At 40.7% G+C, this 25,666-nt stretch overlaps 1 protein-coding gene across 6 annotated transcripts in view; it reads left to right on the top strand.

Annotated features, from left to right (window-relative positions):
* The window catches only part of LAMA3 (laminin subunit alpha 3), a 185,984-nt gene that overhangs the window by 131,921 nt on the left and 28,397 nt on the right, over positions 1–25,666 (top strand). For all 6 annotated transcript variants that reach the window (XM_043539735.1, XM_043539734.1, XM_037892741.2 and 3 more), the window contains 13 exons: positions 1,704–1,817; positions 6,045–6,154; positions 9,045–9,125; positions 10,835–10,941; positions 15,806–15,856; positions 16,242–16,393; positions 16,953–17,063; positions 17,169–17,280; positions 17,820–17,987; positions 21,423–21,619; positions 23,347–23,463; positions 23,743–23,897; positions 25,500–25,641. In XM_043539735.1, coding sequence (XP_043395670.1) covers positions 1,704–1,817; positions 6,045–6,154; positions 9,045–9,125; positions 10,835–10,941; positions 15,806–15,856; positions 16,242–16,393; positions 16,953–17,063; positions 17,169–17,280; positions 17,820–17,987; positions 21,423–21,619; positions 23,347–23,463; positions 23,743–23,897; positions 25,500–25,641 — 1,617 coding nt within the window. The remainder of the gene's footprint in view (positions 1–1,703; positions 1,818–6,044; positions 6,155–9,044; positions 9,126–10,834; positions 10,942–15,805; positions 15,857–16,241; positions 16,394–16,952; positions 17,064–17,168; positions 17,281–17,819; positions 17,988–21,422; positions 21,620–23,346; positions 23,464–23,742; positions 23,898–25,499; positions 25,642–25,666) is intronic.

Below are 25,666 nucleotides of genomic sequence, written 5' to 3'. Positions count from 1 at the left end.
AATTCTCATTCAGAATCTTTCATAAATACTCATGCCTAAAGCAACTAGACTACAGTGTATGGCCTGATTCTGCCAACCCTTACTCCCGTGAGTGGTCCCATGGAGCTCAGTGGCACAACTCATCTGAGCAAAAATTTGCAGGATTTGTAGTTCATGTGCCACTTATTTTATTCAATATGTTTTGGGCCTGATGGGGACTGTGCAGAGCTCCACTGCTTGAGGGGTAACTCCTGGAGGCATTTTGGAAAGCACGGTGTGCCCCAGGTATCACACTTCCCTACCGCCTCTTAGAAGGATGTAGCATGTGATCTCCTGTACAGCCAGCCAGTTCAGCTCCCAGTGAGGAGGGGTTGAGGAGAAGGACCATGCCACGCCATTCTGGGGTGCCTAGTACTCCAGAAGGCCCCCACAGGGAGCAGTCAGAAGAATACAGGTACTGCAGTTAAGGCTGGTCCATGAATAAAGAGGCTCAAATAGTGGGGAAAGTTCTTTTCACTCTCCCTGCTTCTGCTCCCATGCCAGTAATGATCTGATATCAGCATATTAGTTAGCACCTAAATGGTATAGGCTAATACTGCTGACAGTTGTCTCTTGCTTCCTTTTCATTATCTTTCTCCAGTTCAACTCCTCTGTTTCCCTATTTAAAATTGACTTTGATTGATCTGACATACAATATAAATTCTGCTCACGTGCTTTCAGTGACTGAACATTCTTTTCATGTGTCACCAGTCCCTAGGACAAGCCTGTACTTTAAAATCAAACGGCTGCATATTTTGGAACCTTGTCTCACTCTGCCTAAACGTGGCTTCATATAGCTCCAGGTAGAATAATTTTGGAAATCATGACGAGTTAATACAGAAGTTACCACAGTGGAAGTGTTTCTAAAGAATACACTGTAGTTACCTGAGCACTAAGATTTTATGTAACCACTGTAACATATGAAGCGCCTATAGGAAGCCCTTCCAGAACCTTCTGGTATAAATCTACATTAACATCTTCTGTGGCTATTGTTTAAAGGCCAAATTCTAGACCCCTTTGCTTAGCCGCAGGAAATGTCTTGCTCAGCAGCCTTCTGTGAGGGTCAGGATGATGGAATACCGCTGCCAGAGTAGGGAGCAGCAGTGCTGCTACTCAGCAAGGCCCTGATCCTGCAAATACGTATGCACATGGTTAATTTAAGTACTGTGAGTAGTCTCATTTAAATCAATGGCATAAAGGTGAGGACATGCGTAAGTGTTTGCAGGATCAGGTCCCAAGTGCTTTAACAGTTCATGGGCTGGAGTAATGGTATTTTCCTCTACCTCTCATCCCTCCCCCCATGATTCTATGGTTTGGGCAGCATATCTCTGTAGAAACAAACCCACTTGTCTATTACCACACCCAACCCCCAAAGCCTGTGTGATACCATTCCACTTTGAAAGCTGCATTATTTTTATAAAATTATTTGAAATGATTGGCCACCAGCTGATATGCAGCTGGAGTCCCTTTCATCTGCTCCCTTGCCACTTTATAAGCTAAAATTATTACGATTAAGAAAGTAACAATTTGCTCCAAAAAAAGCCTATCAGGAAACACTTTCTACTATAGTTTTCTGGGTGTGACCAACAGATTTTAAAATATTGATCTTTGTAGCCTGTAGAGGCTGTGGAATCCTTCTTCCCCCCACTTTTATTTACACATATATTTTCCTGTATACTTAATAGGAATGTAGCCCTGGGTTTTATCGTGAGAATAAAGGATTATTTACAGGACGCTGTGTACCCTGCAATTGCAATGGAAATTCAAATAGATGCCAGGATGGTTCTGGAATATGTATTGTAAGTAAAACATTAATATTGTTGAAACTAATGTAGAAAAGCAGACTATCCATTTCTTTACTGAACTGTGGAAGACATAGCATTCCTTTCTTCATTGTTGCCACAAAATGATTCTTGTGTAACTGGTTCAATTCTTTGACTGAATTATATTACCTGAATTTTTTACTGTGTATGCATTTAGGTCCCACTTTGCACATGCTTAACTTTGCACAGGTCAGTAGTTTCATTCAATCTTCATTCCACATTTCTCCCGTGCCTCTTCCCACAACTCTGGTTGTCCCATGCTACCCAAGTCCCCTCTATTAAGCACATGGGTAAGTGTTTGCAGGATCAGGGCCTTAGTTATTTTATAGAGTCCAGTCCAGCAAACTTTTACTCTCATGGGTAGTCCGTAGCACTATGCACATAAGGGTTTGTAGGAGCCGACCCCATATTCAAATAAATAATTACATTCTTGAGAAACTAAGACACTGTTTGCTTGTTCACTTTGAAAACAAATCTTAGATTACAATTACACATATAATATGTCCTAGAAAAGACAGGATTGGGCTAGGAGGAGAGAAGTTAGATGAATTACAAATCTGCAATTGAACTGTAGGTACAGTGGGGTGAATTCTGCTCCCAGATAACCATTTTAAGTCTGGAGTAACCTCACCGAAGTCAAGGAGCCCCAGTGGTTGTGTGAGCATGAAATTTGGCCTACTGTGTTTTTCTAGTTTATATTCTTGACAATTAAATAAAACCTTAGTTTTTATGGTTTATTCTGAAAAATTCCAACTTGAAAATTTTTGCTAATTCTTAACTGCACCCCTTTTATGTAAACAAATTCCCTTTCATGATTTATTTTCCCCTGTTTATTTTTTGTAAGCTATTAATTCTGCCTGCCTACAGCGCATTCCTTTGCAATATGCAATACCCTTTGACTTTGTTTCAACAAATCCTTTTGGTTAAATGTTAGTTATGAGACAGTTCAGCATGTTCCAGGGAATGACTCACAATGTGCTTCATTGGGAGACAGGACAGGCCATGACAGGAAAGCACTGCAGCAGAAAGACAGAGATGAGGATGTATAGATCAGTTCAAGAGAAGGCTGAAAAGTGTAAACTTCACTTTTTTAGCCTAAAATGTCATTTAGATGCAAGCACAATTAACTTATGAATATGTTGAGATAAAACATCCCCTGTCCTAGAGACAAACTATAAGATGAGCAAAGTCATGCAGGAAAACTTAGTGCAGAGGACACTTACAAAGGGCCTGATCCGAAGCCCATTGTAGTTGATAGAAGTCTATCCATTGACTTCAGTGGGCTTTAGATCAGGCCCAAAGTTGCCAGCTTCTGACCCCATTGGGTGGGGTTTGTCTGTTTGTAGGGGGAGCAGGGGGCAGACATCAAAACATTTGTGCACTCTCCATTGTGCTCCCTGAACTCTTCTTCCATCAACAGCCCAGTTTCCTCAGGAGCTATCTGCCAAAGCCTGCCCATTCTTCCCACTCATAGGAGTAGATTGTTGGGGAGGTTGTGAGTTAATGCTGACAGGGTTTCTGATATCGTCCTCTGGAACTTTCCTCTGGAGTTTTAAAGGATGCTGCTGCAAAGAGTAGCTGTAACTCCAGTCACATCTCCCCTCTACTTGGCTATGCCCCCTTAAATTCTGAGGGAGGGATGATGAGGACGTTGCTGCTTTGGCTTCCGTCCATCATGCTTTAGGGCCATTGGAATAGGATTTTTGTTCCTTTCACCTTCTAGATGAAAGGGGATGATATGGTCCATTGAATGTGATCCATGTATGAAATCTATAAAAGGCTCCCCATGCCACAAGAAACCTTTTCCCCTCCATTTCTATAGACTTCTCCTGGCTTCCGCACTGCAGGGTGTGTCTACACGCCGCGTTAGTGTGCACCAGCTGGGGTGTAAATTCTGGTGCACCCAGCGTGATGCACACTAAGTGGCCACGTGGACTGTACTAACGTTCACTAAAGCTATGGCTATGTTACATACTAGGGGTGTGATTCCCAGCTTGTGTACGCATAGGGCTAGCGCGAGTCTAAATAGAAACACAGGGGGGGCACAACTTAGCCATGCTGAGTACAAACTCACCAGAAGCCCATGCTGCTGCTGCCTGTGTTACCATGGCAACACTGCTATTTATACTCACACTAGCTCTCCTTGAGCTAGCACAAGTAGGTGTACCTGAGCTGGGAATTGCACCCCCAACTCGTAGGGTAGGCATAGCCAGAAAGTTCCCCAGCATGTATCAACTTAGCACTGTTTCAGATGTCATGCATCAGTGCACACTACGGAACTTTTAGTGGGCACCAGCAGGGTCCACGTGGCCAGTCGGTGTGCACGATGCTGGCATTCACTAGAATTCACGCCCCAGCTGGTGCGTACTAATGCACCATGTAGACGAGCCCTCAGCAATCAGGATGTATATTTAGCGGGGGTCAGTAGTGACTCCAGAGTTAAGCATGGTTTGAGATTTGAACCTGCAGCAGCATTAAAATCCCTCTTTCACATTTTAACTATTGAATTTAGTCTTCAGATTTGCCACAATAACTGTTCATGTAAATTTTCCATGTAATTTTTTAAGGAAAATATTCATCAGCTTTTGAGGAGGCCATATTTTAAAATGGGTCCTGACTGTGTGTTTTTAAAATTTTGGCCCTGACTCTGTGTTTATTTGGTTCCCACCAATTAAAACAACCACAGTCCCCACAAAGTAGAACTTCACACATCCATTCTCATAACCTCTCACAAACAGGCCATATTTTTCATTCTTTCCCTTAAGCACAAAACAAGTTATGGGCTCTTGTGCAGGAATAGGGTTGAATGGATCTATGTGGGAAGGTAGGGGGAATGAATGGAGATGTGTATGCGTGGGTGGAGAAGGCGTGGGGGGGCTTGAGTGCAAGAAGAGATGGAAAAGGCAGAGGAGCCTGCTGTCACTTGTGGGGAGGGGAGTCCCTCTGCTGCAAATCAGAGCCTAGAGGAGTTTTTGCTCAGAGCCATAGGAGGTTCATGAGAATGGAACTGCAGCCTGCCCTTCATCTGTTTGAACCCAGCCAAAGGTCCGCTTCTCCTCCCCGCCCCCAAAAGTCCTGCTGTCCTACCCCATGCCCCACCCACAGTTCTGGTTCAGCCGTGCCTCTCAAATCCTCTAACCTATTCCACTTATCAGTGACCCTGTACTGTGTCATGTACAAGTAATAGATTATAGGGCCATTGGAATGGGATATTATCTATAGGCAAAGGTATAGCGGCATCTTAATGCAGATGTCAGAGATCAGGTTGTGCATTTGACTGTTAGGAACAGAATATGTGCACTGATGAGATTGTACATCGGACTACTAAGGGTGTATAGCTGTGGAGTGGAGGAGTACGAGTATGTTAAAGGCTTATGATGCTTGGATGATAGGGTATGTGATTGAAGGTTAATGTGGATGCAAATATTGGCTTTATTGGTAATTTCCTGGATTTCTATGGCTGCTAGAAAATGAGTTTGAACAACTTCAGCTGTAAATTAACAATTATTTTGTGTATAAGAATTTTAGTTGAAGCAAAAAGCAATGTCCCGCCTGCCCACCAAATACACACATGACTCATTGACACTAATGGGAATAAGAACGTCTCTAAAATGAGATTTTATTCCCTGGAGTCTTATCATGGAGGAGTTGGCTACGGCAGTTAGATTTGTTTTCTCAGTGTTCATTATTAATTAATTGTTCATTCCAATTAGTAAATGAAATACAAATTACATGCATATTGGGAAAAGTACATGAAATTAAAATCTTAACTGAATCTATTAAGCAGACTAATTTTAAAATTAATTTCCTGGGACTTAGGGAGGAGGTGTGTCTGGACTCAATTAAATGTGTGTTTTTAAAACTGTTCATAATTTCCCAGATTTTATAATATACATTAAAATGCAAAATTTAAAGTTGAATTCAGACCTAGTGAATTTTTAATGGATTCGCTCAAAATATCAAGACAGATACACACATAAGGGACAACGCTCATTAAGCAACTGCCCTGCTGCTTTGAGTATCCTGTTAAAATAAGTTTAATAGTATTTAATTAGTCTGTTTTGCAATAAATGCTTAATTGTGGGTGAAAAAAATACACCCTCAGAGGTTTGGAAGAGATCAGCTATAATTTCCTAGTGGTAATGATAATAAACCCTACAAAGTTAGGCCACAGTTAATTGTCTTGTTTGTTTCATTTTTAAGGGCTGTCAACATAATACTGCTGGGGAAAAATGTGACCGCTGTAAAGAAGGTTATTTTGGCGATGCCAGTCAAGGTTCCTGTAGGGTGTGCCATTGTCCTTACACAAACAGGTATTGTACAATATAGTGTCAAGTTAAAAAAGGGCATGGGGAGTGGAAATTATTTACGGTAAGTAGGTAGAGACTGTGTTTTACTCTGTGCTTGGGGTCTCAATCTTGGTTGGGTCATCTAGGCGCTAGTGCCATACGCACAATAATAACTAAGTGCTGTAACTTATTTCACTGTGTTTTCTTTAATAAGTTCAAGATTCTAACTGTAGCCCTGATCCTGCAAGTGACTGCACAATCATAAGGTAACCCCCTTACTTCGGTGGGGCTCTGCACAGGCACAGTGGTGCACCCACATGCAGTGAATTTCAGGGGTGGGGCCTGTTTTGTTTATGAGCTATATGCAGCATCTGTCGCCATACATATCAATGTTTCCCAGGGCTTTCATGTATTCCATTAACTGTTGGAAACACATGTGTTTTCAATAGGGATTTCTCCTTTGCAATCCATGCTGTCTTTCTGTGCTAGTGAAGCCATATTCCTGAGACATGGCATGGAAATTATTTTTGCTATCCCATTTGGTGTCCAAACCAGAGAGGAGATAATTGGCTATGTGGGAACAAGCCTTTGTGTGAGTGCAGAGAGATTTAGTGTTCTGCAAAGCCCACACTCAGAAAAAATAATTAAAACTTGTAAACATGTAAGTGGATTTATGTTGGTCTGGCTATATTTGAAAGATTCCACTAGCTTGACAGATGAAACATACATACAAGTGCAAACATACTCACCAAACTGCAGCTCAGCAAACAGTACTGAATGGTAAGAAACAATTATATTTGCTAGGATCTTTAGAAGGTTACTAGATTTTTAAAGTCATTAGCAGTAAAATGGGCTGTAAATGCATATTGTTTTGAGCCACCTGTTTGTTGTGATTGCTCAGTGCTAAAATGTGCAAGTATATGTGTCTTCAGGTAAAGAAAAAATAATAGCTCTAATAAAACCTAAGCGCTGCATTGCTAAGAGCATTACACATTATTTGCCAGGTGCAGAGACAGAGGCTAGATAGCCTTAAGTAAGAGATTTTTCACTGGTAAGTAGTAGACAGGCTTTTCACATATCAGAGAATTCTCTGATGGATCTGTTCCTGATGGCATCGGCTTCTTCTGCAGGTGTTTGCTGAGGTCAGCTGAACGTATTTTTATTCATCTTACATTTTAAGAGTGCTAAGATAATTGACAAAAAGAAAAGGAGGACTTTTGGCACATTAGAGACTAACAAATTTATTTGAGCATAAGCTTTCGTGAGCTACAGTTCACTTCATCAGTGAATCCACTGAATGCATCCGATGAAGTGAGCTGTAGCTCACGAAAGCTTATGCTCAAATAAATTTGTTAGTCTCTAAGGTGCCACAAGTCCTCCTTTTCTTTTTGCGGCTACAGAGTTACACGGCTACTCTGAAACCTAAGATAATTGAGAAAACCATGAAACCTGCATTCGATTCATATGTCCGTATTGATCTGATAGCTACCATTCTCTGCACAGGGCATGTTCCACCTAGCATTGGTGGAGTCATCCGCTTTTCCTCCAAAGTAAGAGCAATATATAGTTTTGGAAGGGTGGGTGGGGGAAGGGATATTTGATTCCAGTCTTTCATAGACCAGATTACTTTATCCAGGCGCCTATGGCCCAGGTGAATGGTCAAAAGATGGAAGGAACACTAGTAGGCTATGTCCATCGCACACACTCCATCCTACAGCCAAGCAATAGCAGTGCCTCTACAAAGGACCGTGAAGCTAGCTTGGTATGTCAGAAAGAGTAGGCATGGTCCAACATGAGTTCTCCCCCTGTGTACTGGGGAGCTCAAGAGGTACCATCACTCCCAGAGCTCCCTTTTGGGTTGTGCACCTCTCTACTATCTCGATGCAAAAAAGGAAAATAGTGTTAGGTGCAATTCCTAGCAAGTTGTTAGTTTTGTGGGTGCATTGGACATCTGCATAGCTGATTGGTTCCTTGTTCCTTTATACTCTTTTTAAACATTTCAAATGTAAAGGTAAATTTATAGCAAGAATTATCAATCCCCACTGACTTTTAAATTGTTGTTTTAAATAATTATTATAAATAAAAATGTCAGTTATAGGAAAAGTGGATTTAGCATGTGTGGGCTCTAACCTTTCAAGAACAACCATTAGCACAAGACCCTCTGATGATTTCCATGTGCGGGGGAGGAAAGGGCAGTATTTTATATTAGAACTGTTGAGCCTTCAATGAAATTACTATCTTTACGTGGGAACTTTAGTACTTTGGGAGGCTTTTTTCTTTTTCTTTTTGATAGGAAAATCGTGCTATCCATGCTAAGAAATTAATATTGTGATTTTACTTTGAAATCCCATATGAACCTTGACTTTTACATTCATTACCTTTAAATAATTTGTATGTGAGGTTGTTTAATTTCTTTTTCATGTGAAATACATTGATAACATTTGTATACACCTGGATGTATAATAAACATTGATGTTATCCCTTGAAATTCATTTAAAATAAGATGAAAATCTTCTAAGCATAAGTACAAAGAGCTACACAATCAACAAAGAGCTGTTTTAGCACTTAACTGTTGGTTCTTGCTTAGTAAAATAATATCTGCATAGACCTGTTTTATTTCACAATCTTATTGTTAAGAAGATTTGTTGTATGCATTCCTTTCCAGAATAAGCTATTTTGTTCTATCTAGAAGGGCAGAAGTGTATTTAAAATAGCCAAGAAGTGAATTTAGTAGAAGAATTTGAAGCATCAATGGATAATTTGCTGTAATTTCTCTTGTGGTTGTTAAACTATATCATTGGTTATTTATATCACCAATTACCCTTTATTCCTGAAAGTTATTTGGCCCCTGTTCTAACTCATCTGAACATCTTGATTATGCTTTCATGAAAATAATTTTTTTATCTTCTCACAGTTTTGCAACTGGCTGTGTGGCAAATGGTGAAGAAGTTCAGTGTTTCTGCAAAGAAGGCTATACTGGAGTACATTGTGAAAGGTAAGTGACTTGTCTTTTAAAGCCTTTTCAAATGGAGCTTAAAAAGAGTCTCTCTCCACACATGCCTATTTATTTACCTAATTTATTTATTAGAATATTTACCTAAGCATATTGCTGCAGAATACTGTGCATGCATTTATATATTATGTGTGCAATATGCGTGCATGTAAAATTAGGTAGCTATATAGACATAAATATCTGTCAGAAGAACATAAGAACGGCCATACTGGGTCAAACCAATGGTCCATCTAGCCCTGTATCTTGTCAAGTGATCTATCCTCTGTCATCCATTCCCAGCTTCTGGCGAACAGAGGATACGGACACTCAGAGCGTGGTGTTTCATCCCTGCCCATCTTGGCAAATAGCCATTGATGAACCTATCCTCCATGAATTTATCTAGTTCTTTTTTTAACCTTATAGTTTTGGCCTTCACAACATCCCTTGGCAAAGAGTTTCACAGGTTCACTGTGCGTTGTGTGAAGAAACTCTTCCTTTTGTTTTTTTAAACCTGCTGCCTATTAATTTCATTGAGTGACCCCTAGTTCTTGTGTTATGTGAAGGAGGAAATAATATTTCCTTATTCACTTTCTCCACACCAATCAAGATTTAGTAGACTTTTATCAGATCCCCCATTAGTCATCTCTTTTCCAAGCTGTAAAGCTCCAGTCTTTTAAATCTTTCCTTATATGGAAGCTGTTCCATACTCTAATCTTGTCTGTGTATATAGTGCGCTGGGAACTGTAATAATTGCACAGTTGGGAGTAATTTATCATACACAATATAGAGAACAGAAATAAATGAATAATTTGTCTTTAGCATGTGTAACTGGTATATACTGATTTTATCAAAGGGAGCAGTCAACCAATATGAATAATCTTATTGTATGTAACATTCTTTGTAATAACAGTAATAGCCCCACTTATTTTGTTCTGTTTCCAGTTGAAAAACATTTTCCCTTTTCTTCTTATGCATTAGTTTGTTTACTTCACCTTTCATGTTCAGTGATTTGGGAGGAATGTGCACACTTCTCTGAATAGCGTTTGTAGCTCGATAGTGATCATGTTAAATCTACATATTGCCCTTCATCCTAAATGAGCCCAGTGTGCCTTACTGCAGACACTTCTCGGTTAAAACACTGCAATAGTTTAGTAGCAACAATTTAAAATAGGCAGTGAAGAATATCTTATTCAATTTAAAGTGCTGGGGGAATTTAAGTTTGCAGAAGTAATTGTCTGAGTTAGACTCTTACCAGCACACACAGACTAGCACCCCATCTCTTACAAATGGTGCCAAAGAATCTTTAATTACAAGTAGCCAAGAAACTGTGATGTCTCAACTGAAAGACAGCACCTCCAGCTGCATAGTGTCCCTTAACAGCATGCTGTAGCTTTGATTCGGTGCTGAATCAGAAGGAAGGGTACTCCTTTGTGAATCACTGGCACCATTTCCTTTAGCTCCTACTTGCAGGTTTCCTGTTCAGCATGATTCTGTTTGGCACATGAGATCTGACAGGATCACAATACCAGGCAACATGATTTTCAGGCATAGCTCCCAGAAAATGTTATATATTTTTATAATTTTATATGTAAAATTTTATAATTTTATGTATATAAGGAAGGCTAGGTTTTTATTAAATGAAAATATATCTTAGAAAAGGGTTGCAAGCAATTTCAAGTATTTAATAACATATCTATATTTATTTTGTCTAGCTGTGCTCCAGGATATTTTGGGAATCCGCTAAAATACGGAGGTTACTGTCAGAAGTGTAATTGTAATAATAATGGTCAACTGGTTAGCTGTGATCGTCTTACTGGAGGTATGTAAGGGTAGACAGACAATTTGTTGAATACTGATTTCTGTCTTTCAATGAAGGAATGGAAGAGTTTTGATACAACTGAATGTAAAGGAAAACCTATGAGGAATATAGTTCAGATTTAATAGCAGTTAAATTTTGAATTCTTAACACTATTGATTATCTATTTCTCCATCCCACACCAAATGGATGGTTGAATACATTACTGAACCTCTTTTGCCAACCTCAAAGCCATATCTTGCCACGCTGTATATAAGCTTAGGAAGCATACACCATGGAGCAGTCCTAATTTGCCTTCATTAAATGTACCTAGGACAGAATAGTTGTAACTTCAGAGTGTATATGCTGTGATCAAACGCTGTTTTATGTCATACGTGGGGTAACTGTGCCCTGAGATACACAAACACAACTTCCTCTGGTGTCTTAGGGGTTTGTCTCTTTCAGGAAATAGGCTGTTTTTTTAAACCAATGTGCAGTTTAGTTTAGTACTTATGAGTTATAAGTGAACTAAAGAAGAGGTAAAGTGAGGGCCAAATCTTCCTGCCAGCTACACTGATGTAATTGCACTGAAGCCATCCCTGCTACTTTGAATGGAGTTTCAGTAGTATAGCTGAGAGGAAAACCTGGCCCTAAAAAAGATAGAAAAACACACAAAAGAAATACAAAGAACAAAGAACCTTCAAAAGGCATCTTAGAGGTGGGACTTACTTGTCCCTGGACATCTGTTCCTCACATGTTTGCTTTCTGAACATGAGAAAGAGCACAGTATGGCCACACACAGAGGAAACTCTATTTCTGGTACTGTGGTTGTGAACTTCATAGCACATGATACTCAAAATCAACATTTTAAAAATAGATAATGGGTCAAATTTTCAAAAGTGACCAAGTCCCATTTTTAAGTGACTTTGGCACTTGGTGAGATGTAAGATCCTGACTGTCAATGAGACATAAGCTCCTAAAGGACAGATTTACAAAGGTATTTGAAAGTCAGTGGGAATTAGGTGCCTAGCTTATTTTTATGTGTCCCACTATGCACCTATTTGTAGAGTCCCGAGTGAATACAAATGTATACCCATGGATGCGGATATCCGCAGATATAAATCAGTATCTGCTGAACTTCAGGGCTCTCCCGGGAACCGCAGCGGCAAAAGGAGCAGAACATGGGGCCGTCACTCCCAGGAGACAGCGCCCCACACCGGCAGCTCCTCTCGTGCGGCTGTACCACCTCCAGCCCTGCCCCTAGCCCTGCCCCTGTCCCTTCCATGCAGCTGTTTGCATCCCCTGTTCGGGGCAGTACAGCCGTGCCAGAGGAGCTGCCGGCGCGGGGCACTGGCTTCTGGGAGCGGCAGCCCCGTGTTCTGCTCCTTTCGCTGCTGCGGTTCCCGGGAGAGCCCTGCAGTTCCACGGATACCGATTTATATCCGTGGATATAAATTTGTATCCGCGCAGGGCTCTGCCTATCTGCATCTTTAGCCATTAAACACATTTGTAAATCTGGTTTTTGGGAACCTACGTCTCAGTGAAGGTCAATGAGGTTTAAGCTCCAGCTCCCTAAGGACCTTGAAAATGGGACTCAGAGTCCTAAATTGCTTAGGGGTTTTTGAACATTTTACCACTTCTATGTATGTTGTTTGCTTTATCATTACCATTGTGGATTAAAGGATTTGATCTTATGCTCTCCAGCCTTTCTTTAAGCTTATTTACTTCTGTCCTTTGGGACACTGGTACCTGTTCAGAGAAAGTAGGGCTTTGTTCTTGATGAGATCTTTGATTCCACCTTATTTTTATTCCTCATTGACTTCTCTCTGATGTCAATGAACTCACACTTCATTTTCTCCCAAAAGCAACTTTTTCTTCTCACATTTTAGCAATGTTTTAAACCAATCAAAATCAGTGACTGCTGATTTTCCCACTCTGTGCTTTTCTTCAGTGTTACTCAGGTTATCTGAGAGGCTGAGATGACTGCTTTAACTGTTGGTTTTGGTCGGAGACATTACAGAAACAGCTGGTAATCTGAGTTGCTGTTGGCATCTGGTAGAATTTTTTGTTAGCTAATGCTGGTTTTCCATTTCGTCATTACAGTAATGCCACTTTATTAGGCTTATATTTTTGATGGTGCTGATCTGAAGAGCGTTTATCCTTTTTCCAGCTCTCATTCCAACGTAAGAGTTTGCGAGGACAAGTGAATTCTTAGACCAGAATTCAGTGAGTCCATTTGTTTTCAGGTTTCAGAGTGGTAGCTGTGTTAGTCTGTATCAACAAAAGCAACAAGGAGTCCTGTGGCACTTTAGAGACTAACAAATTTATTTGGGCATAAGCTTTTGTGAGCTAAACCCACTTCATCAGATGGATGGAGTGAAAAATACAGTAAGCAGTATATATATGACAGCACATGAAAAGGTGGGAGTTGCCTTACCAAGTGGGGGGTCAGTGCTATCGAGGCCAATTCAATCAAGGTGGAAGTGGCCTATTCTCGACAGTTGACAAGAATTTCAATAGGGGGAAAATTACTTTTTGTCGCGCCAACGAGGCCCATACAATCAAGGTGGGCGATGTCTCTAAGGTGCCACAAGGACTCCTCGTTGTTTTAGTTTGTTTTCAGTTTCTCTCTGCCGTTATATTCTGATCAGCTATCTCTTTCTCCACATTAGCATGAAAATCCCCTGCGGTCAGCAACACAGCATGTTTTGGCAGGTTGTCATATAAGTGACATTCTGCACTTTGCTGTAAAAGTCTTTAATTTCATCTTTTTTTTTTTTTTTGGCTACTGTAGTTGGGCCAGAGACTGTAATAAAAGTCATACTTAATTGGCACTTCTTGGAGACTGCTTGGAATATCTCTAGTGGTGGCTGGATAATACACTAGCAGGAGTGCAAGTGTGTCTGTATTCAGAATAAATTCCATCCTTCTCTTGGAGTAACTCCCTTGTGACTCCTGTCTCCCCTCTGGCATTGGTGAAGTGTCCACTACCAATCAGTTGAACTTACCAGTGATCTAAGAAGAAAGTGGTGAAGGAGAAGGTAGAGCTAGGCAGTTCCCAAGAGTATTCTGAAGTTCCAGGCTATGATCCTAGACTGTTCCATGCTGCTGTTATCAGCAGAAGGACCTCATAATAGTTTTGGTCAAACTTTAACATTGTAGTCGCACATTGAAAGTTGTTGTTGACTCTTGGCAGCAGGGCGCCCAGTCCTAAGTGCCTCCTTCAAGATATAGCGTGACCTCAATTCCCTTAAATTTCAACAGGAGTTGATGGCTTTAGCACCTCACAGTAAACCCTTAGTGATCAGCTTAAAGAACCCTTGTCTCATTTATTGCCTCTATTTTACCATGTAAACTTAATCATGGTCCATGTTTTTTTTTGTGGAGAGGAAAAAGGGAAATAATGAATCAGCATCCTGGATACTTCTAAATCCCTTTAATTTCACATGGGGTCCAGCACTGGCATATTGAGGGCATAGATACAAACTTAACCATATCCCCATGCCAACCAGGAGAAAATACCTGAATTATTTTCACTGGGTAAAACTTCAAGATTTAAGTGAACAACTGTGTTATAAAAGTACAGCTGCCTTGTGATTTTACAGGTCACTAAAGCTTTATGTCAGGAAAACATTTAAATATGCTGCTTTCCTGAACTGGGGCTTATAACCTGGTTCTGCTCTTAAAAGTGACCATGTAAAAATGACATCATCTTACACCACAGATCTTTTCCCTGATATTTGTGTCATATTTTCTCTCTTTGTGACAATTTTTTGTCACATTTTACACCCATTAAGCATAGAAGAGCCAGTTTAGCTAAGAGATGGTGAATTGAATTCTCTTCCTACCTGTGAATCATCAACAAAATGTTTTCCTGGGTAATATCTGCAGGCATAGTCAGCTATTCCTGTGCACACCATTGACTCTCAAATCCTAGGTTGAGTTTGCAGATCTAATGATTAGATAAAATATATATATTTATTTTTGAAGTGTTAGCACATTTTTAATAGAAATTAGTGGTGAAATGATAAACATGGAACCCTACAATGCCATTCTCACCGACTTGCTTTTCAGCATAGACCCACAAAGGTCAGATGAATTCTGTGGCTAAAAATCAGCATCAGAAGTGAATGATTTCTATTTTACTCTTTTCCCAGCATTGATAGCATGCCAAGTTTAGAGGATCTTTATTCTGACAGTCTTAGTAAAGATCATTGAAAACTTCTCATTTTGAAGTATATGGTACATCCAGATTCACCCTTCTGTAGCACAGGAATTTGCAAATTGCTGGGGGCAGCACCCCCAAGGTAGAGCAGCTGTGTGACAACTCTCCTTCTTCTGGGGTTCCACTGAAGAAGAGCAGCTTTAAATTCTCTAGGGTGCTCCATAGGAGCCCCACCAGAGGGAGCTGAATCAGAACATCTCTTACCTTTCTGGCCATGTCCCTTTTCTCAGCACTACGGCCCACTTTGCCTGCAAGCCTCCTAGTATGGTTGAAACTGAAGAAGACTTGTGCCACTGCAACCCACACACACACTGGCAAACATTCCATAACTGGGCACGCTGCACAATGCTCTACACCAGTGCTTCTCAAGCTATCTGAAGTGGGGGACCGGCAGTTTTTTTTTCCAATGTGCGCGCAGACCAGCAGCTGTTGGCTTGCGGACCGGCACCTGTGCGCAGACCCCCCACTTTGAGTAGCACTGCTCTACACCGATTGAATGAATCTAGCTCTTCGGCTCCTGTAACATGCAAATTATTTATCCTTGAAAAACAGATTTGCAGAGTCTGCCCCCACATTTTTTATGGCCTAGAGTGCAAAGTTTAAAATTATTTTTTTACAAAGACAAAAATGAATATATTACTGATTATATTTATCTGATTTCAGAATGCTTAAACCAAGATCCAAAAGATGTGGATCCCAATGAAGATTGCGATGGTAGGTAATAATGTTCATTCACTCTAGCTGGCCTCAGGCTTAGGTGGTGGACCGACGATTGTTTGAAAGATGACAAACTAGAAAAGGCAATAATAATGGCAGTAACCACAAACCAGTTCAAACAAGGATCAGCCAAGCACTTAGAGATGGGAAAAAATGTTATAGGTGAAAATGCCAGACAAGAGAGTGCGATGGGCCTCCTTATTTCTGGATTTAGTCTCTTTCCGTACCGTGACCTTTGCTGTTGCATTTGTTATGCATGTAGTGTCCAGTGACAAAGAATCAAAGGGCTTCCATTCCATTCACTGTGGCCACTGAAATGTTCTTTGCACAAAAGAGCAACAATTCTCATTGTTTTCCTTTGCTTGTGGTATTTCCCTTTCAGCTTGTGATAGTTGTGTAATTACTTTGCTGAAAGATTTGAGCGAAATGAGTGATGAGCTTCAGCTGATTAAATCTCAGCTGCAAAATGTCAATGCAAGCACCCACACACTGGGGCAGATGAGGCATTTGGAAACACGCACCAAGGAGTTAAAAGTAAGTGACCTTCTACAAAAAATAGATTTCAGCTGATGTGTAGACTAGCATCTGAACACTAGAATTTCATGTCAGTTTGTGTCAACATGGAGTGCAAGCAAATGTAGACAAACTTCTGACACCACAATACACTGCTACTCTTCCCTGGGGGTTACACTGTGGGCTGGCTGCTCTGAGGTCCAGCTGGGGTTCTTAAAAACATCAGTGGCCCCTCCCCCTCCTAGGCCATCCCGACTCATTTTTGTGGGCTATGCCATCTGGACCCTCCTGTAGTCCTACTATTTTCAGGCAGTTTATATTCTGCACTGCCCACCCAATGAATTTTCTTCAGTTGAGATCCCCTCATTGTTGGTGGAATACATTGGATTCAATGGACCAGCTGGTGTAAATTGGTCACCTGTGAAATTAATGAAGCGATACTGATCTTTATACCAGGTGAAGATCTGACCCAGTGTATTTTAACTTATTAGAAGAAATACAGTCCTTGTTCTCCAGTTGCATACGGTCTGTAGGGGGTAGATTTGGTTCAGTTGTGTACATGTTTTTTCTTTATTTTTAGATCTTGTTGAACAGGTACCGTTCAGCTGTTCTAAATCAGGGCTCAAAGGCAGATGAGTTGGAGACAGACTTGATCAATCTTAATCAGGATGTAAATGCTCTACAAGAAAAGGTGACTTACTAAAACAAAGTAAAAATAATCATCTCTTTTTATAACAAAATATTAATTTGTCTGCTCTTTGCTATCTCTAACTGGCTGTTTTCCCCCTCTTGTTAGGCTGAAATGAATTACAGGAAAGCCGAGACATTATTTAATAATTTTGGTCAGACTAATCAAAAAGGAAAAGATTTGGTTTCAAAAATACAAATTGTCATCATCAATATTCAGGGTAAGGGTGATTTCTACTGTTATGTGATGTTTTATTTTACAAAATCTCGTCACCATACATACAATGTTTTTAATTAACTTCTGAAATTTGAGAAGATTTCAGAAATCAACTTTATAAAATAAAAAGTTAGATACAATGGGCACACTTCAAACCTAGTACAATTCTACTAGCTTCAGTGGCATTACTGTTGATTAATTTCAGTTTAATGCAATTAACCTAAAGTGTGTTTGGTCTCACTGAAAGTTCCTTAGTACACTTTAATCTACTCCCATTTCAAAGTGGAGAACATCAAAGCATATTGCAGAATTTTTAGTGCACAGCAGCTGGGTGTACACAGACACTTAGTTCATGGCAGGCTAGTGTGAGGGTAGATTTACACTCCAGCTTGCCACGGACTAAGTGTCTGTATAGACAAGCCCTCAGTAACGAATGCAAGATTGGACTTTATGTGCTTAAAAAGAAGAGCAGCTCTGGGATTTGTCTCCCTTGTGTAAATCTAAGTATCTTCTCTGTTTGAATGTGATATTTCCTTTTTTCAGTGCTCGTGGAACAGATAGCTGGCACCAATGCAGGAGGTAACACATTGCCTGTGGGGGATGCTGCCAAGGAACTGGCTGAAGCAGAACAGATGATGAGAGAGATGCGAAAACGCAACTTTGTACAACTGCAAACAGATGCAGAAAGGGAGAGAAGAGAAGCTCAACTCTGTAAGGGGGTCCTTCTTGAGCTCTTAGCTTGTTATTCTGCTTAGTTTAAAATGTTCAAATCTTATGTCTGAAACATAAGAGACTACAAATGATGACGCTCAGGGAGTGATACAGAATTTCAGCATCTGATCGCACCTTTGCAATGTATTTCAGTCATCAGCTTTTGTACAAGTGAACATATGATTCTGAAGGAGGTTAAGAATGTTTAATGTAATCATGAAAGAAGTTAAGTTGGGGAAAAATCAAAATAATGTCCTGATGTCTGCTTTCTAATGCATTATTTGATCTCTAAATGAATCTAAATGAAAAAGTCCTATATCCATCTCTCCACTAGCTAATTATAAAGCACAGAAACAGTGTAAATATAAATTATATAAAATAATATAGTGTGTGCAGATAGTCCATAAAAAAATCTACATTAAGAAACTATTAAAGCAGTATAGTTGAGCACTCAAAGGTCAAGAAGTACAAAAGTTAAGGTTGCACCCATCTTGTGTCCTCTTCATGTGGTTCCATATTATAATATGGTCTGTCATTGTATGACCATATGTTATTTCTGAAATAGTATAATACAATACAATTTCATATGTATTTTTTCGGCAACTTTTTTATGTGTGCAGTAAAACCAAATTCAAGCCCCACTGAAATCAATGGAGTTTCTCCCATAGCCTTCAGTGGATGCTGGATCAGGCCTTGAGTGAGGTAGAGCTCAGCAGAATTCTTTATGTCATTCACTGCACAATGATTTCCATGGAATCTATTTGTCTGGCATACACAATGTCGTGCATCTGAGCAGAGCATGCTGCACATACATATCTAAGGTTGTAGGCCAAAATTGTGTAGTACGGGCAGAGAATTCCATCTGTGACTGTATTTCCCTCTGCCATGGTAGGAAGGCTTTGGCTAACAGATCCATTCTCTCCATGGCTGACAGCTCTATTTCTGACTTGTCTGTGGCCCATAATATCCCATGTGTCACACTGCAAGGTGGGAATACCTCCCACCCCACTCCTGCCATCTCTACTGGGACATCGGGAAAAGCCCATTCTCCCTTGATACTATCCTTCAGATTGCTCTAATTAACAGGTGGGAAGGCAGGGTCCCACACTCCTCTGCTGGGAAGGAGGTGCAGTGGAGAAGAAAGGTAGACATGGTCTCCTTCGGAGGGGTTTTCTCTCCAGGACTGGAACAAGCGGCTGCTGAGGTGCCCTACAGAGCTCTTGGTTACATTGTACCATAGATGCACCTTGGGCGAGAATTTGGCCTGCTGCTTGGCTTAACCATGACAATGTTCTCTCAGTGCTACATAGGAGTCAGTCATGTAACTTAACCATCACTGGGGAAGAGTAGATTGTAAAGCCCCAGTTTGTGGCACAACTTCAGCATTACTTAAATACAGATTTAGACTTTTGGAGCTGATGGCTTTACCCAGTTTCTCCCTGGCCTTGTTTGGTGATGAAGCTGAATTAGATTAATGTTTTTTTAAAAAATCTAGTATTTCCAAAAGTTCACCTTCAACCATATTTCGTTTAAAGCTGATTTGTCATGTTAAATTATCCATAGTATTCTGGATCCCGAAAGCAGCACATTTATCGCTGATGGGATGACACACTGAAACTACATATGTTAAGTTTCAGAGTAACAGCCGTGTTAGGCTGTTCTTTTTGCTCTATTTGCAAAAAGAAAAGGAGTTCTTGTGGCACCTTAGAGACTAACCAATTTATCTGAGCATAAGCTTTCGTGAGCTACAGCTCACTTCATCGGACGCATACTGTGGAAAGTACAGAAGACGTTTTTATACACACAAACCATGAAAAAATGGGTGATTATCACTACAAAAGGTTTTCTCTCCCCCCACCCCACTCTCCTGCTGGTTATAGCTTATGTAAAGTGATCACTCTCCTTACAATGTGTATGATAATCAAGATGGGCCATTTCCAGCACAAATCCAGATTTTCCCCCCACCCCCCCCCCAACACACACACAAACCCACTCTCCTGTTGGTAATAGCTTATCTAAAGTGATGACTCTCCTTACAATGTGTATGATAATCAAGGTGGGCCATTTCCAGCACAAATCCAGGGTTTAACAAGAACATCTGAGGGGGGGGGGGGACAAGGGGAAATAGGTTACCTTGCATAATGGCTTAGCCACTCCCAGTCTCTATTCAAGCCTAAGTTAATTGTATCCAATTTGCAAATGAATTCCAATTCAGCAGTCTCTCGCTGGAGTCTGGATTTGAAGTTTTTCTGTTGTAATATCGCAATTTTCATGTCTGTAATTGCGTGACCAGAGAGATTGAAGTGTTCTCCGACTGGTTTATGAATGTTATAAATCTTGACGTCTGATTTGTGTCCATTTATTCTTTTACGGAGAGACTGTCCAGTTTGACCAATGTACATGGCAGAGGGGTATTACTGGCACATGATGGCATATATCACATTGGTAGATGTGCAGGTGAACGAGCCTCTGATAGTGTGGCTGATGTTATTAGGCCCTGTGATGGTGTCCCTTGAATAGATATGTGGGCACAGTTGGCAACGGGCTTTGTTGCAAGGATAGGTTCCTGGGTTAGTGGTTCTGTTGTGTGGTATGTGGTTGCTGGTGAGTATTCGCTTCAGGTTGGGGGGCTGTCTGTAGGCAAGGACTGGCTTGTCTCCCAAGATTTGTGAGAGTGTTGGGTCATCCTTCAGGATAGGTTGTAGATCCTTGATAATGCGTTGGAGGGGTTTTAGACTCTAGACTCCAGCGAGAGACTGCTGAATTGGAATTCATTTGCAAATTGGATACAGTTAACTTAGGCTTGAATAGAGACTGGGAGTGGCTAAGCCATTATGCAAGGTAACCTATTTCCCCTTGTTTTTTCCTACCCCCCCCCCTTCCTCAGACGTTCTTGTTAAACCCTGGATTTGTGCTAGAAATGGCCCACCTTGATTATCATACACATTGTAAGGAGAGTCATCACTTTAGATAAGCTATTACCAACAGGAGAGTGGGTTTGTGTGTGTGTTGGGGGGGTGGGGGGTGGGGAGAAAACCTGGATTTGTGCTGGAAATGGCCCACCTTGATTATCATACACATTGTAAGGAGAGTCATCACTTCACATAAGCTATTACCAGCAGGAGAATGGGGTGGGGGGAGAGAAAACCTTTTGTAGTGATAATCACCTATTTTTTCATGGTTTGTGTGTATAAAAACATCTTCTGTACTTTCCACAGTATGCATCCGATGAAGTGAGCTGTAGCTCACGAAAGCTTATGCTCAGATAAATTGGTTAGTCTCTAAGGTGCCACAAGTACTCCTTTTCTTTTTACATATGTTAAGGATACACAGCATCTCACAAGCCTGGGCCATTTAATCCGAAAGGCAGAACCTCGCAGGATAAAGTTAATTTTGTTTTGCTTCTGTTAATCTTTTTCAATTCTAATCTTGCAGTGCTGGAGCGTGTTAGGAATGAGCTACAAAAGCACCAGCAAGAAAACCATGGAATTGTTAAAACGATAAGAGATTCATTAAACGAATATGAATCCAAACTCAATGATCTTCGTAAAGCTCTCAATGAAGCAACTGGCCAAACGAAGCAGGCTGAAAACTTAAACAAAGATAATGGAGTGCTCTTGGAAGACATTAAGGTAATAGCACTTTTTAAAAAGTTGGACTTATTAGATGGGAGGAAATATTTCTGTCTTACTTTTGGCCTTCTTGTAAAGCCAAATTCAGTTCATTCTGAGCCCGATTCCCATTTGCACAAATGTCTCTTTCCACCTCTCTGGCAGTGCAAAGAGGTCTTGAAATGGTCTGTCCTGTACTCCCACTTAAGGGCCCCTTCATATAACCAAAGTGGTGTAGAGGGGATTTAATATACATGAGAATCTGGATACTCTCTGCTCTGAATATTTCTGTGTTCAGCTATAATTATTCATTTTGTCTTCTGTGAGCGTAGTAAACTGAGCACAGGACAAAAAGTCAGGAGCTCTAGGCTCAGTTCCTGACTCCGTCACTGTCTCGTTGTATGGTTCTTAGCTTGTCTCTTAACCTCTCTGAGCCTCCGTTGCCCTGTAGAATGGGAATAATGATGCTTATCCACTGTTGTTAACCTGCTTTGAGATCTATGGATGAAAATCACTAAATAGTGCTAGTTATTAATTATTGATAAATAAGCGCTGCCTGCCATCCTGTCTCATCAGAAATGCTCATCAGCACTGTTTGTGGTGATGCCTAATGCAGGAAAAATTAAATTAGACTTTTCACATATTTAATAAGTCCCTGAACTCTTGTAGATGTTATAATGAATAAACAGAACTGGTCGGACACGGAATTAATGCAAGAATGTATGCATATGATAGCCTGTATTCTCTTAAACAAATAGTATTTCTGATTCAAAGGACACTGCATTGTTTTATCAAAGCTAAGTTTTCAGCTATTTTGTTAGTACTTCTTGGACAGTAGAATCACTACTGTCATCTGTACATTACAATTGTTCAGTATATTACATGTCAGTGTAGGGCTTCACCTCTGACAGTATGGCTAAAAATATTTACAGACTGTCGTAAATGGTGGATGTATCTGCACAGATCATTAATCCATTTTTGCCTTTGCCTCTGCCGCCAGTTGAAATGTTTGTGTATTTGTGATAAGATTAAATTTGATATGATAGATAGAGGGGAAGATGGGTTGATTGCAGACCCTACTATTGGGATGACTTGCACACACTTGGATACAAATACCATGTGACTGTGATTATGATGTGCACTGTCCTGCCACAACCTCAGGGCCATTGTACTTGCTGCTGTAGGGCTGTGCTGGACTCTTCTCCCCACTGATCCCTCCACTGAGCAGGAGATGCTGGAACCAAGCGTCTTCATTCATTCTCCCCTGAGAGCTTTCCAGAGAGGGCAAGCTGGAGAGCCTTCCCTTTCCCTCACTGATAAGACCCAAAGAGAGAGTCCAACTGTGGAGATGGTTTCAGTCTTTCAGAAGGTTTGGGAGAGGGGACCAGGGTTTCTTGTTTTTATATCCTCCAGCGCTGAGAGGAGAGAGGCCCAGGATGTCAATGCTTTGAGGCAGTGTGAGGAGTTGATTAGGGCTTCTCTAGCTGTGTCTATACACTGATAGGAAAACAAAGCTCCAGTTGGCTCCTCGCTCAGCTTGACAAACTGGGCTGTGCTAATGTAAATTTCCCCAAATACCTGTGAATATCAGTAAGTCATTAGATCCCCAAAAGGCACCTTGATAATACACAGATGAGAGCTTTGGAAATGCTGCTGCTAACTAGGTTGGCTAGATGATCATTTGATTTTTCCCCCACCCCTAATAGCTGAACTGATCACATGCTTTCCAACCCTCCAATTTTCCTTAGAAACAAATTGAAGTGATGAATAAACAACAGAACGATGTCTTGGATCATCTCAACTCTGCCCGGTCTTCCTTGTCCCAGACTAACAGCATACTTGGATTACTTCAGAAGAGCAAAGAGGTATAGTTAATCAAAATGTGACATTTTAAATTTAAAAAATACTGAGTAAAAACTTACATCATTCTAATTGAAGTAAAAGTACAATGGGATAGATAATAATGTGATTGACTCCTATGAACTGCAGTCTGTGAAAAGGGGTTTTCTTTTTTCCCTTGCTCTACACAGCTGTGCAAGGAAATGGGGATTACTTCACATGCAGGACTGAGGGTGAAGTGCTGACTATCAGACACTTTGTAATATGTGCAAGTAAAAATAAGATTTCTGTTTATAAAACCACAGGAATATGAAAATCTAGCTGCCAAACTAGATGGAGCAAGGAAGGACTTGAATGAAAAACTGAAGAACCTTTCCTTATCAGCCGGCAAAGAGCCACTGGTGGTGAGGGCAGAGGAGCATGCCAAGTTTTTGCAAGATCTGGCAAGACAACTGGCTGAGTATGTTCTAATTTCTGTAAACGAACAGTTCAAGTACATGATGTACTATATTGTAATGTACTGTGCATAATTTCACTTCCCCTTTAAGGTGACCTGTAAAGGCAGAAAAAAAATGGGTTTGTTCCTCATTTTGCGGCTTTTTGGTGCATAAAGTTTTTTTTTTTTCTGCTTGCTTTTTGTCTTAGACATTTAAGTCTTAAGTCTTGGTCTGTTTTTCCTGAAAGGCTCTTTCAGGGTCCTGGGAACTTGAGTTTGTGCAGTATCTGGCACAATTCAGGCCTGATTGTGATTGAGCCTTGGGCTATCACCAAAGTACAAATAAATAATAATGGAGTGATCATGAGCATCAAGGAAGCCAAACCTGAATATTGAGAAAAGAAGGAAATTTTAGTCATTTTTAGTCATTTTTAGTCAAACTTTTTAAAATGCTTTTTTCCCTTTTGCTTGATTTTGTTGATATATATTTAACTCCAATGCCTGATATATGGTTGGGAGAAAAGTTTTCTTTGTGGAAGAATCTTCACCTCTGTCCCTTTAATTGCTCACAGTTAAAGTTGACACTAATTTTCTGGTGCACCAACAAATCCTCCAGGAAAGTCAGAGCAAAATATTTGATATACTTGATATTTCTAAGGTAAAGTATAGGTAGGGAAGGGAGGGACCCTTAAAATAAATAAAGTTTTTGAGACCTTGTGTATATATATTAAAGAAGCAAAAAAGGGCAGAACTCTATTTTGTTTCTTTGCAAATAACTTTCACCTAGCCCTAATGCTAACAAGAAAACTCCCAAAAGGTAAAGTAACCCCCATAACATGCCATCTGGATGGAAATGACTTTGCTCAAAAATCTGGTTGTGAGATTTTGTCTAGTTAGAATCATAGAACATAGAGTCATAGGGTTAGAAGGGACCGCAAAGGTCATCTAGTCTAACCCCCTGCCAAGATGCAGGTTTTGTTGTGTCTAAACCACCCAAGACAGATGGCAATCCAGCCTCCTTTTGAAAACTTCCAGTTGTCCGTGCAACTTGGTCAGTTAACAAAACAGTGTTGTCATAAATATTGACCAGGCAGTCTTGGATACCTGGCACTGCACAGCTCACGGTGAATTGAGCACAAAGGTTTTTGTCTCTTATCTTTCCCTGGTTCCAGGGCTGCTGGGCTGCTTCCCGGTGCAAGATAGAGCAGCCCTGAAGCGAGTCTGTCTTATGCTAGGCTGTCCGTGGCCCGCCAAGGGCTGTTCCAGCAGCTGGGGATTAACTGGAGGTTGCAGCTCTCTGACCAATGCCCTTACACTGGGGGCTGTGATGGGGGTGGCACAGAGCTGGCCATGTTGAGCCGTTGGGATCGCCAGGAAACCTCTTCACTTACAAGCTGCTTTGCAGCACCAGACTGGTGTAAAGCAGCGTTACTGGAGACCAGAACCTGGCCCCTTATGTCAAAATACTATGTGCTGTTGGTCGGTTTTGTTGTAAAACATTTGCATTTCCTTCATCAGCATTAATTAGCAAATATTTAGATTAAATGCTGTTTAAAATAAGTCATGCTTTGTTTTTTAGTCTGCAGTTTTTCCCCATGGCTGTATTTTTCACCCTGTTTTCCACAGAATTAAGAGAAACGCCAGCAATGATGAGTTGGTGAACTGTGCCATGGAAGCTGCTACTGCCTATGAAAATATTATTAATGCCGTCAGTGCAGCCGAGGAAGCAGCCAACAAAGCTGTAAATGCAGCTGATTCAGCTTTACTGGTAAGGGCATTATGTTGTCAAATGA

Source organism: Chelonia mydas, chromosome 2 (genome assembly GCF_015237465.2).
Source record: "Chelonia mydas isolate rCheMyd1 chromosome 2, rCheMyd1.pri.v2, whole genome shotgun sequence".
Lineage (NCBI taxonomy): Eukaryota > Metazoa > Chordata > Testudines > Cheloniidae > Chelonia > Chelonia mydas.
Note: the sequence above shows the minus strand (reverse complement) of the source record. Positions and strands in the feature narration are given on the sequence as shown.